The 16824-nt window shown below is 48.0% G+C and overlaps 1 protein-coding gene and 1 long non-coding RNA gene across 6 annotated transcripts in view; one reads left to right on the top strand and one right to left on the bottom strand.

Annotated features, from left to right (window-relative positions):
* Positions 1–9267: 9267 nt before the first annotated feature.
* The window catches only part of LOC126931196 (uncharacterized), a 155046-nt gene continuing 147489 nt past the window's right edge, over positions 9268–16824 (top strand). The window contains exon 1 of one of the 2 annotated variants that reach the window (XR_007717787.1): positions 9268–9343. This is a non-coding gene — a long non-coding RNA (uncharacterized LOC126931196). Of the gene's footprint in view, positions 9344–11267; positions 11370–16824 lie in introns of those variants that run through there. The other variant, XR_007717788.1, reaches the window with a different exon arrangement.
* PRR13 (proline rich 13) overlaps positions 9815–16824 on the bottom strand; it is an 86974-nt gene continuing 79964 nt past the window's right edge. Inside the window, exons 1-5 of one of the 4 annotated variants that reach the window (XM_050749091.1) lie at positions 14949–15070; positions 14750–14838; positions 14018–14056; positions 12958–13331; positions 9815–10443 (exon numbers count right to left, since the gene is read on the bottom strand). In XM_050749091.1, the coding sequence (XP_050605048.1) occupies positions 10396–10443; positions 12958–13331; positions 14018–14036 (441 nt within the window). In that variant the 5' untranslated portion in view covers positions 14037–14056; positions 14750–14838; positions 14949–15070 and the 3' untranslated portion in view covers positions 9815–10395. Of the gene's footprint in view, positions 10444–12957; positions 13332–14017; positions 14057–14749; positions 14839–14948; positions 15205–16824 lie in introns of those variants that run through there. The other 3 variants (XM_050749090.1, XM_050749089.1, XM_050749092.1) reach the window with 3 other exon arrangements.

Raw genomic sequence — 16824 nt, 5'->3', positions numbered from 1 at the left:
ACGGCCTCCCAAAAGCCTAGAGTGGCTCCTTGGACAGCGTAAGCACCAGCGAGACAACGGCTGCTAGCAAGCGGCGAACTGCGATAGAGAGGAAGCGTGGGGGCGGGAAGGAAACCAGTGGCCCCTAGTGGACTGACTGGAAAGTTCAGGCGTTAGTGCGGAGACGGAGCAGTCGCCATGGATCAAGAAGTGGAGAGTAGAGAAAAGGATGGGTGGAAAGAGAATAAGAAAGGATGAAGAAATCCTAGTAATCTACAGGGATACTCAAAAAAGAAAAGGAAAGAAAACTAACTTTCCACGGTTGAGGTGACCATTGTATCAACGCCTTACTCTTAAAAGGAAAGAATTAAGCATTTAACTTTCCTTTTAGGAAGAACTGTGTGTAGTTTATCTGTAACTGATAAGGGAAAGCTCTTTTTTAAAGAGTTCCATGAATAAATGTAGAAGGAATGAAAGAAATAGAAGGAATGGGAGTTGAAAAGTCACCATTCTGCAACCCAGAATGAAATAATTGATTCAGGCAAGTGTATCAATCATTAAAATTTTGAGAAAGGTTGTTAGGGAACAGGATATTATCATGACACCAAGTATCACCACACAAATTTGCAAATATTTTTCTTTTTTTTTTTTTAAGTAACTTCAAATGGGCCAGGGGTAGTGGTTGGGAGGCTGAGGCAGGCAGATCGCTTGAGCTCAGGAGTTTAAGATACCATCTCTACTAAAAATACAAAAATTCGCTGCTGTGGTGGCACACACCTGTGGTCCTAGCTATTTGGGAGGCTGAGGTGGAAGGATTACTTAAGCCCTGCTGTTCTCGGCTACAGTGAGCCATTATGATGGCCACTGCACTGCAGCCTGTCTCAAAAATAACATTTTTTTTTTTTTTTTTGAGACGGAGTTTCGCTCTTGTTGCCCAGGCTGGAGTCCAATGGCATAATCATGGCTCACTGCAACCTCTACCTCCTGGGTTCAAGCGATTCTCCTGCCTCAGCCTACCCAGTAGCAAAAATAACAAATTTTTTAAAAGCAACTTCAAATGGAGAGATCTAGCAGTTACCACCTTACCCAAGTACATAAATGATCAAACTGCATCACTCATAGTAGGACAACTTTGACACCGTGTGGTCCTTGGAAAAATGCAACAAGAAGTACACCACATCATCTATTAAATATTCTTGCCAAAACTGCTTAATCTTAATCTAATCAAGCCATTAGATCTGATTTGCAATTTATAGGAAATTTGATACAACGCAAGGAGATATTTTGCAAATCCAGAACATTCCACAAGACAGCTAGCCAGTCTTGTCAAAAAAGCAATAGAATACAAAAAAAGAAAAAAATTGGCCGGGTGCGGTGACTCACACCTGTAATCCTAGCAATTTGGGAGGCCGAGGCACATGGATCACTTGAGGTCAGGAGTTCAAGACCAGCCGGACCAACATCTCTACTAAAAATGCAAAATTGGCCAGGTGTGGTGGCGCATGCCTGTAATCCCAGCTACTCTGGAAGCTGAGGCAGAAAAATCACTTGAACCCAGGAGGCGGAGTTTATGGTAAGCAAAGATGGTGCCATTGCACTCCAGCCTGGGCAACAAGAGCGAAACCCCGTCTCAAAAAAAAAATATTTAGTTGAACATGGTAGTATGCATCTGTATAGTCCCAGCTACTCAAGAGGCTAAGGTGAGAGGATCACTTGAGTCCAGGAATTCAAGGCTGCAGTGTGTTAAGATGGCACCACTGTACTCTAGTCTGGGTGACAGAGCAAGACCCATCTCTTAATTAGTAAATAAATGAAACAAAAGCAGGAATTTAAAAATGTTTAAGGCAATAACAACCAAATATAATATGTAGCTCTTGCTTGGATCCCGGGTTTTTTTCTTTTTTTTTTTTTTTGAGACGGAGTCTCGCTTTGTTGCCCAGGCTGGAGTACAGTGGCACCGTCTCAGCTCACTGCTACCTCCGCCTTCCGAGTTCAAGTGATTCTCCTGCCTCAGCCTCCTGAGTAGCTGGGATTACAGGCACCTGCCACCAAGCCCGGCTAATTTTTTGTATTTTTAGTAGAGACAGGGTTTCACCATGTTGGCCAGGTTGGTCTCAAACTCCTGACCTCGTGATCCGCCTGCCTCAGCCTCCCAAAGTGCTGGGATTACAGGCGTGAGCCACTGCGCCCCGCCTGGATCCTGGTTTAAAAAAAAAAAAAAGTTGCTGCATAAGACATTTAAGGAACAAGTGAGAAAATTCAAACATTAGCTGGGAGCAGTGGCTCACGCCTATAATCCCAGCACTTTGGGAGGCCGAGGCAGGTGGATCACAAGGTCAGGAGATCAAGACCATCCTGGCCAACATGGTGAAACCCTGTCTCTACTAAAAATACAAAAATTAGCCGGGCATGGTGACATGCGCCTGTAGTCTCAGCTACTCAGGAGGCTGAGGCGGGAGAATGGCTTGAACCTGGGAGGCAGAGGTTGCAGTGAGCCGAGATCCAGCCACTGCACTCCAGCCTGGTGACAGAGTGAGACTCCGTCTCAAAAAAAGAAAAGAAAATTCAAACATTATCTGAATGATAATATTAGGAAGTATTTTTAATTTTCTTTTTTTTTTTTTTTTTTTGAGATGGAGTCTGGCTCTGTCACCCAGGCTGGAGTGCAGTGGCCGGATCTCAGCTCACTGCAAGCTCCACCTCCCAGGTTCACGCCATTCTCCCGCCTCAGCCTCCTGAGTAGCTGGGCCTACAGGCGCCCGCCACCTCGCCCGGCTAGTTTTTTGTATTTTTTTAGTAGAGATGGGGTTTCTCCGTGTTAGCCAGGATGGTCTCGATCTCCTGACCTCGTGATCCACCTGTCTCGGCCTCCCAAAGTGCTGGGATTACAGGCTTGAGCCACCGCGCCCGGCCGTATTTTTAATTTTCTTAAGTGTAATAATGGAACCATGGTTATGTAAAGAAATGGTTTTTAGGATGTACATGATGAAATATTTAAGGGTAGCCACACGCGGTGGCTCACACCTGTAATCCCAGCACGTTGGAGGCCGAGGCAGGTGGATCACAAGGTCAAGAGACTGAGATCATCCTGGCCAACATGGTGAAACCCCATCTCTACTAAAAATACAAAACTTAGCTGGGAGGGGCAGTAGGCGCCTGTAATCCCAGCTACTTGGGAGGCTGAGACAGGAGAACCGCTTGAACCTGGGAAGGCGGAGATTGCAGTGAGCTGAGATCGCGCCGCTGCACTCCAGCCTGGCAACAGAGTGAAACTCCATCTCAAAAATAAATAAATAAATAAATAAATAAATAAATAAATAAGGTAGCCAGGTATGGTGGTGCACACCTGTGGTCTCAGCTACTAGGTATGCTGAGGTGGGAGGATTGCTTGAACCTGAGAGGTTGAGGCTGCAGTGAGCTGTGAGTGTGCTACTACACTCCAGCCTGGGCAACAAAGCAAGACCTTATCTCAAAGAAATAATCAAAAAAAAAACCAGAGGGATGGCCGAGCATGGTGGCGCATGCCTGTAATCCCACACTTTTGGGGGCAGAGCAAGGTAGGAGGATCACTTGAAGCCAGGAGTTCGAGAGCAGCCTAGGCAACATAGTGAGACCCTGTCCCTACAAAAAATTAAAAATTAGCCATGTATGGTGGTACACACCTGTAGTACTAACTACTTGGGAGGCTGAGGTGGGAGGAGCACTTGAACCAGGGAGATCAAGGCTGCAGTGAGCCTTGAACATGCCACTGCACGCTAGCCCCTTGACTCTCAGTCACATTTTATTGGGCAGCCCCAAACTGATGGAGGCAGCTTCCTTTACCTTCTTCCTAAAGAGAGGTAGCTTCCTGAAGTGGAAAATTAGGCTTGAGGACTAAAATGCCTTTCCTCCCACCCCCTAAATTGTATTAGGAACAATGTGAAATAGAAAGAAAGGGCCAGGCATGGTGGCTCACTCCTGTAATCTCAACACTTTGGGAGACCGAGGCAGATGGATTGAGGTCAGGAGTTCAAGACCAGCTTGGCCAACCTGGCGAAACGCCGTCTCTACTAAAAATACAAAAATTAGCTGGGCATGGTGGCACTTGCCTGTAGTCCCAGATACTCGGGAGGCTGAGGCAGGAGAATCACTTGAACCCTGGAGGCAGAGGTTTCAGTAAGCCGAGATCGTGCCCCACTGCACTCCAGCCTGGGCGACAGAGTGAGACTCCGTCTCAAAAAAAAAAAAGAAAGAAAGAAAAAGATGGCCAGGCAAGGTGGCTCATTCCTGTAATCCCAGCACTTCTGGAGGCCAAGGCAGGAGGGCTGCTTGAGGCCAGCCAAGAGTTGTAGAGACCAGCAAGAATCTCATCTCTACAAAAAAATGTTTAAACATTAGCCAGCGCCACCTCTAGCAACTCAGGAGGCTGAGGCAAGAGCATAGCTTGAGCAGCCTACTGCACTCCAGCCTCAGCAACAGTGAGACCCTGTCTCTGAAAAAAGAAGAAAAAGAAGTCTGTCATCTGGGCCGGGTGCGGTGGCTCAAGCCTGTAATCCCAGCACTTTGGGAGGCAGAGGCGGGTGGATCACGAGGTCAGGAGATCAAGACCATCCTGGCTAACATGGTGAAACCCCGTCTCTACTAAAAATACAAAAAACTAGCTGGGCGTGGTGGCGGGCGCCTGTACTCCCAGCTACTTGGAAGGCTGAGGCAGGAGAATGGCGTGAACCTGGGAGGTGGAGCTTGCAGTGAGCCGAGATCGCGCCACTGCACTCCAGCCTGGGTGACACAGCGCGAGACTCCGTCTCAAAAAAAAAAAAAAAAAAAAAAAAAGTCTGTCATCTGGTAAGGGGCAGACCAAGTGATGAAAGGGAAGAAATGAAGTAGGAAAATGTTAAGACACCCAGGAAAAACCAAACTAAGGAGTGTACTTATGTGAAGCCCTGGCTGAAGGTCACGTTAACCTTAAGATTTCACAGTGGGGACATTCATACCTCTGAGAGCTGGGGTGAATCTATCCATGAAATCATCTCTAATGTGGGGGGGGCAAAACAAATATCAAATGTCCGTATTGGAACTGGCCAACAGTTGCACCCAGCTTTAAAAGAGAAAGATGAGACGCCTCTGATAGCCATACCTGATAATTTTATGAATCAATAAATTATTCCCAGAAGAGGAACCAAACTAAGTCAAGAGAGTGAATCTGCCTAGGGCCATGAAGCAATCTGATATAGGGAGTTGATTCCAAAAAGGCAGCAAACTAGATAAAAGATTCATCCCATTAACTCACAGTTCCTAAACTAAAATGTCAACTTGTATTTTTAGATCCCATGGATTTCCTATCTTTCCCATTCTCGTGTGAATGGAAATCTTGCTAGTTCCTAGTAAAAAAAAAATAGCCTGTAATCCCAATACTTTGGGAAACTGAGGTGAGAGGATCATTTGAGCCCAGGAGTTCAAGACCAGCCTGAACAACATAGTGAGACCTTGTCTCTACAAAAAATACAAAAACAATGGCCAGGCGTGGTGGCTCATGCCTGTAACCCCAGCACTTTGGGAGACCGAGGCAGATGGATCACCGGAGGTCAGCAGTTCACGACCAGCCTGGCCGACATGGCAAAACCCCGTCTCTACTAAAAATACAAAAATTAGCCGAGCATGGTGGCACACGACTGTAATCCCAGCTACTCAGGAGGCTGAGGCAGGAGAATCGCTTGAACCCGGGAGGCAGAGGTTGCAGTAAGCCAAGATTGTTCCACTGCACTCCAGCCTGGGGGATAAACCAAGACTCTGCCTCCAAAAAAACAAACTAGCTAGGCATGGTGGTGGGACATGCCTGTGGTCCTAGTTACTCCGGAGGCTGAGGTGGGAGAATCGCTTGAGCCTGGCCAGGTTGAGGCTGCAGTGAGCCGATATCACACCACTACATTACAGCCTGGATGACAGAGTAAGACCCTGCCTCAAAAAAAAAAAAAAAAAAAAAAAAAAGAATGACAGAATCCCAGAGGTTCTTGTATGAGATGCTGAAGGCATAAGACAAAAACATTTGTGAACCACCATCTTAGTAGATTTATACTGAGGCACAAAGCAGGGACACAAACACAAAGCTCTCAAGAGCCAAGGATTAATCTAATCTGGCCTACAGAAAGATAACAGAGTTGAAAAGACTATGGGAAGACCCATCTACACATAATTATTACTACTCATAGTCACAAATTTCTTCCTTCAGGAATATGGGCCCACTCTTGCTAGAGTTGCCAGTTTGAAATCTGAATCTTTACTGAAAATGCCTGATATTTAACATAGAGAAGGCCTTGCGCGGTGGCTCAAGCCTGTAATCCCAGCACTTTGGGAGGCCGAGACGGGCAGATCACGAGGTCAGGAGATGGAGACCATCCTGGCTAACAAGGTGAAACCCCGTCTCTACTAAAAAATACAAAAAACTAGCCAGGCGAGGTGGCAGGCGCCTGTAGTCCCAGCTACTCGGGAGGCTGAGGCAGGAGAATGGCGTAAACCCGGGAGGCAGAGCTTGCAGTGAGCCGAGATCTGGTCACTGCACGCCAGCCTGGGCAACAGAGCGAGACTCCGTCTCAAAAAAACAAATAAAACATAGAGAGCGATCTCTCCAAAAAAAGTCTCAGACCCAGGTATAACATGGGCTCCCAATTTTTCAACTTTTGATAAAGATGTATGAACCAAAATGTTCACAACAGTAGTTAAGTATATATCAAAACTAGAAACAAATATAAAATTATAGTAATAAAAGATTGGTTGAATAAGTTGGAATGCTGGGGCCAGGCACCGTAGCTCAGGCCTGAAATCCCAACACTTTTGGATGCTGAGGCAGGCGGATCACTTAAGGCTGTAGTGCACTGGCACAATCTCGGCTTACTATAACCTCAGCCTCCCAAGTTCAAGCAATTCTCCTGCTTCATCCTCACAAGCAGCTGGGATTACAGGCTCAAGCCACCATACCCGGCTCATTTTTTTTTTAATTTTTTTTTTTTTTTTTTTTTTTTTTTTTTTTTTTTTTGAGACGGAGTCTCGCTCTGTAGCCCAGGCTGGAGTGCAGTGGCCGGATCTCAGCTCACTGCAAGCTCCGCCTCCCGGGTTCACGCCATTCTCCGGCCTCAGCCTCCCGAGTAGCTGGGACTACAGGCGCTGCCACCTCGCCCGGCTATTTTTTTTTGTATTTCTTAGTAGAGACGGGGTTTCACCGTGTTAGCCAGGATGGTCTCGATCTCCTGACCTCGTGATCCGCCCATCTCGGCCTCCCAAAGTGCTGGGATTACAGGCTTGAGCCACCGCGCCCGGCCTTTTTTTTAATTTTTATTTTTTGAAGAGACAGGGTCTCGCTGTGTTGCCCAGGCTGGTCTTGAACTCCTGGACTCAAGAAATCCTCCTGCCTCAGCCTCCCAAAGTGCTGGGATTACAAGTATGAGCCACTGCACCTGGTCACCATCTATTTCTCTTCACCTCACGATCTGTCCCATGCCCACCATCTCCCTCTCCCCTCCAAAAAGGAAGAGCTGATAAAGGAAAATACAGTGACTGGGGGGAAAACAATTAGAAAGCTGGGCGCAGTGGCTCACGCCCATAATCCCAGCACTTTGGGAGGCCGAGGTGGGAGGATCACCTGAGGGCGGGAGTTTGAGACCAACCTGACCAACATAGAGAAACCCCGTCTCCACTAAAAATACAAAATTAGCCAGGCGTGGTGGGACATGCCTGTAATCCCAGCTACTCGGGAGGCAGAGGCAGGAGAATCGCTTGAATCCAGGAGGCGACGGTTGCGGTGAGCCGAGATCACGCCATTGCATTCCAGCCTGCGCAACAAGAGCAAAACTCTGTCTCAAAAAAAAATTAGAATGGCCCCCAAATCCAAGACACTGGAAAAGTGGACCTTGGCTTTGGATTTTTTTTTTTTTTTTTTTTTTTTTTTTTTTGAGACAAGTCTTTCTCTGTCACCCAGGCTGGAGTGCAGCGGCAAGATCTTGGCTCACTGCAACCTCTGTCTTCCGGGTTCAAGTGATTCTCCTACCTCAGCCTCCCAAGTAGCTGGGATTATAGGCACCTGCCACCATGCCCAGCTGATTTTTATATTTTTAGTAGAGACGGGGTTTCACCATGTTGGCCAGACTGGTCTCGAACTCCTGACCTCAGGTGATCCGCTCACCTCGGCTTCCTAAAGTGCTAGGATTACAGGTGTGAGCCACTGCGCCCAGCCATGGATTTTCTAATAAAATTAGAAGCTAGCTGTAAAATATAAGAAGATCTCAGGCATTTATTTCATAGAACTCTTTCCAGAGAAGTTATGGATGCAGTAAGCCAACTCAAAACACTCCTTCTTCCCTGTTCCTCCTCAAGCCCTACACTCAATGCCCAAACCCATGGGTTCCACCTCAGAAACATCTGTTAAGTCTACTCCTTCCTCTAGCCCCATGTCCCCAACTGCAGCCTCATTTCCTGCTTTCAGGAACTCAGGTTCAGGAGCTCCTTTCATCGTACACTTTTTGCAACTTGGCACCTTTGTAAAACTACTGCTTCTGCCTGGAATCCATTGGGTTAAGAGCAGAGACTCAGAAGCCAGGCTGTCTTGAGCTCCAATTCTGACTGAACCTCTGCCTCCCGGATTCAAGCGATTCTCCTGCCTCAGCCTCCCGAGTAGCTAGGATTACAGGCATGAGCCACCACGCGCGGCTAATTTTGTATTTTTATAGAGATGGGGTTTCTCCATGTTGGCCAGGCTGGTGGTCTGGAACTCCTGGCCTCGTGCTCTGCCTGCCTCAGCCTCCCAAAGTGCTGGGATTACAGGCGTGAGCCACCACGCCTGGCCCACAGTTTCTTAAATATACTGATTTGTAGGGACACATGTAAAAAGTCTTAGCTGAGCACGGTCGCCCATGCCTGTAATCCCAGCACTTTGGGAGGCTAAGGCAGGTGGATCACCTGAGGTCAGGAGTTTGAGACCAGCCTGACTGACCAACATGTTGAAACCCTGTCCCTACTAAAAATACAAAATTAGCCGGGCATGGTGGCAGGTGCCTGTAGTCGCAGCTACTTGGGAGGCTGAGGCAGGAAAATCACTTGAACCTGGGGGGTGGAGGTTACAATTGCGCCACTGCGCTCCAACCTGCGCAATAACAGCGAAACTCCATCTCAAAATAAATAAATACATAAATAAAAATAAAAAGTTTTAGGAAAAAAATTTTAAAAAAATAAGTATTATTCAATAGATTTGGGGTAAAGCCCCATATTACTCTCTCATAGCTGATGGGCAGCCAGAGTTAAAAAAACATAAGCTAAAGGCCTATATCCGGCCGGGCGCGGTGGCTCAAGCCTGTAATCCCAGCACTTTGGGAGGCCGAGACGGGTGGATCACGAGGTCAGGAGATCGAGACCATCCTGGCTAACACGGTGAAACCCCGTCTCTACTAAAAAATACAAAAAACTAGCCGGGCGAGGTGGCGGGCGCCTGTAGTCCCAGCTACTCGGGAGGCTGAGGCAGGAGAATGGCGGGAACCCGGGAGGCGGAGCTTGCAGTGAGCTGAGATCCAGCCACAGCACTCCAGCCTGGGCGACAGAGCGAGACTCCGTCTCAAAAAAAAAAAAAAAAAAAAAAAAAAAAAGGCCTATATCCATTGACCCAAGGGAAGACAATAAAGATTCATGCCACTCTGCCTGACCCAATTTTGAAGAGTTCTCCCACTTAAAAAACATAGGAATCACACGGTGTCTTCCTCAGTGAAGCTCTGGTTCCCTTCTATAAAATTGATACACTTTAAAGGGTCTGTGGAAGATTAGCAAAAGTTGTAGAATGTGCCATACCCAGCCAAGGTGATAGCACAGGTGAACAGAGACCAGGAGAAATATCTTTATTTGAATAGGACCTGAGACAGCATATTGGGCTAAGGAGGAAAGGTAAGGTTCCAAAATGGCGGTCAAAGCTGATCGACCAAAGGGACTCTACTTCCCAGCAACTTTGCAGTTAGTGCAACCAACAAAAGGCCTGCTGGGGAATGTATTTGCCACTAAATTCCCCAAGTATGGCAACATTACAAAAAAGATAGAGGTTTTTCATCATAATTAAATTTCCGCAAACCTCCCCAATCACAAGTATTATAAGCGGAAGTAAAAAAATCACATTTTACAGATCTCAAACTTGTCTTCAACATTTAGTTCATCATTTTCAAAAAATAGCTCCCCTGCCTAATTCATTAGCTATATGATCTATCCAAGCAGCAACAAGATGGCCAGGCCATGGCAATCCTCTTCCCATTTCCCCTAGCCACTCAGGGCTCAACAGCAGGGTGAGGCTCAGGTGGAGGTAGGGGGTGGGGAGCACAAGGGCTACTTTCCCCCAGTACAACATGGCATCTGAAGCTTGATGGGAGAGCAGAACTGGTGAGACTTGAGGGAAGGGTCCAGGGCCTGTATTCAGTCAGAATCACTGCTGGAAGAGGAGGAGGAAGAGGAGGAGGAATCCTGCAAGGGGAAAGGGGAAAGAGGAAAGAAGTGATGAATGACCTTTCATCACTCCGTGGGCCATTCTTTGGTGCCCTACCCCTCTACCCAAGTATCCCTTGCTTCCCTAAGAAGGTCAGGAGTCTTGAACTGACTGTACCTAAACAAAAGCAAGGGTTTCCTTCAGCAGTGAGCACACAGGAATGGATTAAACCATCCTAAATTATCACACAGAATTTTAAAAATTTAACATATTGCCTTTGGAGCAAATTTCCAACTTTCTTTACCTGAATCGATGCCTAGGCAAGGAATAAATTACAGGCCCAAGCATAGTATGGTGCCAGGAAACAGCAGTTACCTTATAAATGCTTATTTATTAGCTGCATGCAAAGTCCTATGATTTTAAGAAATTGGATTCTACAAATCTAAGAAGACAGTAGAAACAGCAGTTGTGTGTGCACGTATCTCTACTTTTTCCAAAGCACAATAGGAAAAAGTGGGGAAGATGTAAGAAAAGGCTGGGAGTTCTATTAAATGTTCCTTAAGCACATACTCCCAGCAATGCTACAGTTATTAAATAAAAACATTTTTCAGTCTCTCCAGGGTAATTTCTCCCCCTTCTTCCCCACTAAATCTCAATTCTCTTCAGACTTCTTTTTTTTTTTTCAGATGGAGTCTCACCCTGTCGCCCAGGCTGGAGTGCAATGGCATGATCTCAGCTCACTGCAACCTCCACCTCCTGGGTTTAAGAGATTCTCTGCTGGGTGCGGTGGCTCATGCCTATAATCCCAGCACTTTGGGAGGCCGAGGTGGGAGGATCACAAGGTCAGGAGATCGAGACCACGGGTGAAACCCCGTCTCTACTAAAAATACAAAAAATAGCCGGGCGCGGTGGCTCAAGCCTGTAATCCCAGCACTTTGGGAGGCCGAGACGGGTGGATCACGAGGTCAGGAGATCGAGACCATCCTGGCTAACACGGTGAAACCCCATCTCTACTAAAAAATACAAAAAACTAGCCGGGTGAGTTGGCGGGCGCCTGTAGTCCCAGCTACTCGGGAGGCTGAGGCAGGAGAATGGCGTAAATCCGGGAGGCGGAGCTTGCAGTGAGCTGAGATCTGGCCACTGCACTCCAGCCCGGGCGACAGAGCGAGACTCCGTCTCAAAAAAAACAAAAAAAACAAAAAAAAAACAAAACAAAAATTAGTCAGGCGCTGTGGCGGGTGCCTGTAGTCCCAGCTAGTTGGTGGGGGGGGCTGAGGCAGGAGAATGGCGTGAACTCTGGAGGCGGAGCTTGCAGTGAGCTGAGATCGCACCACTGCACTCCAGCCTGGGGGACAGAGCGAGACTCCGTCTCAAAAAAAAAAAAAAAAGAGATTCTCCCGCCTCAGTCTCCGGAGTACCTGGGATTACAGGCACACAGCACCATGCCCAGATAATTTTTTGTATCTTTAGTAGACATGTTTCGCCATGTTGGCTAGGCTGGTTTCGAACTCCTGACCTCGTGATCTGCCTGCCCTGGACTCCCAAAGTGCTGGGATTACAGGTGTGGACCACGGTGCCTGGCCTTCTCTTCAGACTTCTATCAAATACCCAGAATCAGGAATTAGAATCCACAAGGCAAATAAATTTACTGGGCAGTTAAATGTAAATGGAGGCCTCATCAAGATGCAGATTGGTTTAATCCTTCCAGAGTTGTCCTCAGAGTTGCTTTTATCCTTGCACTTTTTTTTTTGAGATGGAGTCTTGTCTGTCTTCGAGGCTGGAGTGCAGTGGTGAGATCTGGGCTCACTGCAACCTCCGCCTCCCGGGTTCAAGCAATTCGCCTGCCTCAGCCTCCTGAGTAGCTGGGATTACAGGCATGCGCCACCACACCCAGCTAATAATTCCCAAGTGCTGGGATTACAGGCATGATCCTTACTAATTTTTAACAGTCCTCTAAAACAAAGATACTCAGCCTTGGGGCTGAGTATAAAACCTCCTTAGTCCTAGGCTGTTAGAGGCTGAGTCACTGACTGCTCTTGTCCTCACTTTTTCTGCTGGATGATAGGGCAAAGGGCCCATGTAATTAACACAAGGCCCTAAGAACACTGAAAGAGAGAAAGAACTCCAGGAACTAGGGCGATATTATTATTCTGTTAATTATTATAAGACTTTGCTTTGTCAAAGGAATGACTTTAATTGATGTTTTGATAATGTCAGTGAGGGGGTCCAACTTGCTAGAATATGCACCTGCGGGGAGGGGAGCAAAAGTTCTGGGAGAGAGTAGGGCAGAAAAGATTTGGCTTTTGATTCTAAAAATCTATTTTAAGGCTCACCCTAGCTCCCCCCAGATAAGAGAAGCCTGATGTTTCTTTTCAAGATAATCAGATTCTTCCCAGTAGCAATCTTTTACAAAAAGGAAGAATCATCGACCAGAGTGACACAATCGTCATCCCCCACGTCCACAGAATGTGAATCCCCCTCACCCAACCCCTGCCTACCTAGTCCCTCTGAGGGGGCACCCCTTCCCTAGCCAGGCTCCAGAGGGTACTGACCTTGCCACGCTTGTGGTGCTTGTGGTGCTTGTTCATCTTTTTATGAGCTTTCTTCATTTTCTTCTGCATCTTCTTGTCCACTATCACTGCTGGTCCGACCATGCCAGGAGCCAAGGGATTCACAGGAGGGATTCCAGGGGCAGGAGGTGGGTATGGAGGAGGGTAGGGACCCAAGGGTTGGCATCCTGGATACCCTGGCTGTGGCACAGGATGAGGGGGCCCACCTGGGGGGAAAGCTGGATTGCCCTGGGGAGCTCCTGGGGGAGGAGGACAGGGGCCTGAGGGAAAGAGTGGGTTAATAGGTGGTGGGTGGGCAGGATTGGAACCTCCAGGGCACCCGATGTTGGGGGTATATGGATTTGGCCCTGGCTGCCCTGGGGGAAGAAGCAGATTATAAACATTAGTATTCCCCAGAGTCTCCGACAACAAACAACAAAAAGAAAGAGATTCTTTCTCACCCAATACTTAAAGGGAAATGGAAAAGTGACAAAGGAGAATAGAAGGTAGGGGAGACAAACCTGAGTTGGGGATAAAAGGTGGAATGTCCCCGTAAGGGCTGGAGAGAGGAGGGAGACAGTGAACTCTGAGGAAGACAAAAGTACTGGTCAGGCCGGTGGGGCGTGGTGGCTCAAGCCTGTAATCCCAGCAGTTTGGGAGGCCGAGGTGGACAGATCACATGAGGCCAGGAGTTCAAGACCAGCCTGGCCAACATGGTGAAACCCCGTCTCTACTAAAAATACAAAAAGTAGTCTGGCGTGATGGCGCACGCCTGTAATCTCAGCTACTCCAGAGGCTGAAACAGGAGAATCGCTTGAACCCAGGAGGCGGAGGTTGCAGTGAGCCGAGATCGCGCCACTGCACTCCAGCCTGGGCGACAGAGACTCCGTCTCAAAAAATAAATAAATAAAATAAAATAAAAAAGCACTGGTCAGCTGTAGACTAAGGACTTTGCTTTTGCGGGTGTGGCGGGTCGGGGATGGGGCAGCTGATAGAGAAACTTCCTGTTACAGAGTCCATCAGAAAAAGGGTTAGGGGTCGTACAGAACCCCCAAACACCTACCGGCATTGGGATTCCACATGTTTAGGTGTGTCCTCCAGCCTGAGGAGAAAGAAATGAGGCAAAAAAGATGACAGTCTAGAGGTAGGAAGTGGACTTAGCACCGGAGCCCAGCCCTAACGTCTTCCACCCCACAGTAGGCTCTCCCACCTGGAGAACTACCACGACTTCCACATAAGACACATCTCTTTTCTGGCTGGGCGCGGTGGCTCACGCTTGTAATCCCAGCACTTTGGGAGGCCAAGGCGGGTGGATCACGAGGTCAGGAATTCGACACCAGCCTGGCCAACATCGTTAAACCCCATCTCTACTAAAAATCTAAAAATAAGCCGGGCGCGGTGGCGGGCGCCTGTAATCCCAGTTACTCGGGAGGCTGAGGCAGGAGAATCGCTTGAACCTGGGAGGCGGAGGTTACAGTGAGCTGAGATCGCGCCACTGCACTCTAGCCTGGGCAACAGAGCGAGACACCGCCTCGAAAAAAAAAAAAAGAAAGAAATGTCTCTTTCCACTTGTTTCTTCGCCCTCAATACCTACTTGGTTCCTAACACAGGAATCTAGTTCCCAGGGCCCCTCCACCTAGGTTGAAGCGTCTAACTCTTCGCAAGAGGGCATAGCCCGCGAGTCTCGGCATCCCCATCATTCATCCCCCTTTCCTGGAACTGAGTCCGGAGGCCTTTAACCACCCACAGAGTAAGAAAGGATCTCAAACAACTTTCTCCCTGGGGAGGACCTCACCTCAGGCTAAGAAAAGGATACGCCTGGAGGCGAAGAAGGAAGTTGCTCAAGAACCTCAAATACTTAAATAAATGGACACAGCCCAATTCCTCCAAAAAAGAAAAAAGGCAAATGAAGATCCTAGCCCCAAGCTGCGAAGGGGCTCTTAACCCAGCAATGGGAAAAGGAAAAAACCCATGGAATTCAGATACCACGTCACCTTTCCACCGCCGCCTGGACTTGATGCGTTCTTCGCAGTCTCGGCTCTTACTTCCTAGTCACACCTAGTCATCCAGACCCCGTGCTTCGGTACCCGCCTCTGCTACTGCCTAATTGGTAATTATGTGGCCACTCGGCTGATGATTGGACAACAAACTAATCAATCACTCTGGTCCAACTGAGGAGGAAACGGTTGCTCTAGCTGCAGACCGGAGCCCTTTACGACTAGGCAAGTACTGAGAAGCCGGAAATCTCCTGGGGGCGGAGCTAGGCGGAGAGCGCTAGAGGGGGCGGGGCCAGCTGCTGGGCAAAGTCCTAGAGACACCGAGAAGAAACTCTGCCCTTGCTCTCTGCTAGTCATGGTTCACTGGGTGCAATACCTTGTAAAGTGAATACACTATGGTAAGTGTTGTAATACAGATATAGACAGAATTCTCGGCAAGGGCAGAGGAGCTGCTGAGTCCTAGCCCCAAGCCTCAATGTTCCCGGCTCCCTCTTACACTCGCAAGGGAAGCAAACAAACATTCTTGCGGAAAATACAGAGATTTCATAATCTCTCCCAGGATTCCCTCTCTCAGTTGCATAGCTCCGCCATCTGTCAAGAAGCCTAAACCAGAAACCAAGGAGGTCTTCCGTGATCCCTCTGTCTCCTTCACCTCCCTTACCCCAAATTACCAGTTTTGTCTCACAAATACATCTGGAATCTCTCCACTTCTCTCCGTCTTCCCTGGTCCAAACCTCCCATCATCTCTCGCCTGGATTCATTTCTCCCCTGAATTGCTACAATGGCCTCTTTTTTTTTTTTTTTTTTGAGACGGAGTCTCGCTCTGTTGCCAGGCTGGAGTGCAGTGGTGCGACCTCAGCTCACTGCAACCTCCGCTTCCCGAGTTCAAGCGATTCTTCTGCCTCAGCCTCCCGAGTAGCTGGGACTACAGGCGCGGCTAATTTTTGTATTTCTTAGTAGAGATGGGGTTTCACCATGTTGGCCAGGATGGTCTACATCTCTTGACTTCGTGATCTGCCTGCCTCGGCCTCCCAAAGTGCTGGGATTACAGGCGTGAGCCACCGCGCCCAGACTTTTTTTTTTTTTTTTTTTTTTTTTTTTGAGACGGAGTCTCGCTCTGTCTCCCGGGCTGGAGTTGCAGTGGCCGGATCTCAGCTCACTGCAAGCTCCGCTTCCCGGGTTCACGCCATTCTCCTGCCTCAGCCTCCCGAGTAGCTGGGACTGCAGGCGCCGCCACCTCGCCCGGCTAGTTTTTTGTATTTTTTAGTAGAGACGGGGTTTCACCATGTTCACCAGGTTGGTCTCGATCTCCTGACCTCGTGATCCACCCGTCTCGGCCTCCCAAAGTGCTGGGATTACAGGCTTGAGCCACCGCACCCGGCTTTTTTTTTTTTTTTTTTTTTTTTTTTTTTTTTAAAGAAAACAATACAAGTGGCCAGGTACATTGGCTCATGCCTGTAATCCAAGCACTTTGGGAAGCCGAGGCGGGCGGATCACGAGGTCAGGAGTTCGAGACCAGCCTGGCCAATATGGTAAAACCCCGTTTCTACTAAAAATACAAAAATTAGCCGGGCGTGGTGACATGTGCCTGTGATCCCAGCCACTTGGGAGGCTGAGGCAGGAGAATCGCTGAACCCGGGAGGCGGAGGTTGCAGTGAGCCGAAATCGTGCCACTGCACTCCAACCTGGGTAATAGAGTGAGACTCCGTCTCAAAAATAATAATAATAAACAACGACAACAAAAAAATCACACACAATACAATTAACAAACTTGACCTGATGAACATGCATTGAACCATGCTCTCAAAACTTAATGACTGCTAATTCTCCTTAAGCATGCTTAGAGCATTTATAAAAATTGGTCACATTCTAA

The sequence above is a fragment of the Macaca thibetana genome, chromosome 11 (genome assembly GCF_024542745.1).
Source record: "Macaca thibetana thibetana isolate TM-01 chromosome 11, ASM2454274v1, whole genome shotgun sequence".
Classification (NCBI taxonomy): Eukaryota; Metazoa; Chordata; class Mammalia; order Primates; family Cercopithecidae; genus Macaca; species Macaca thibetana.
This window is presented reverse-complemented; position numbering and strand designations above follow the sequence as displayed.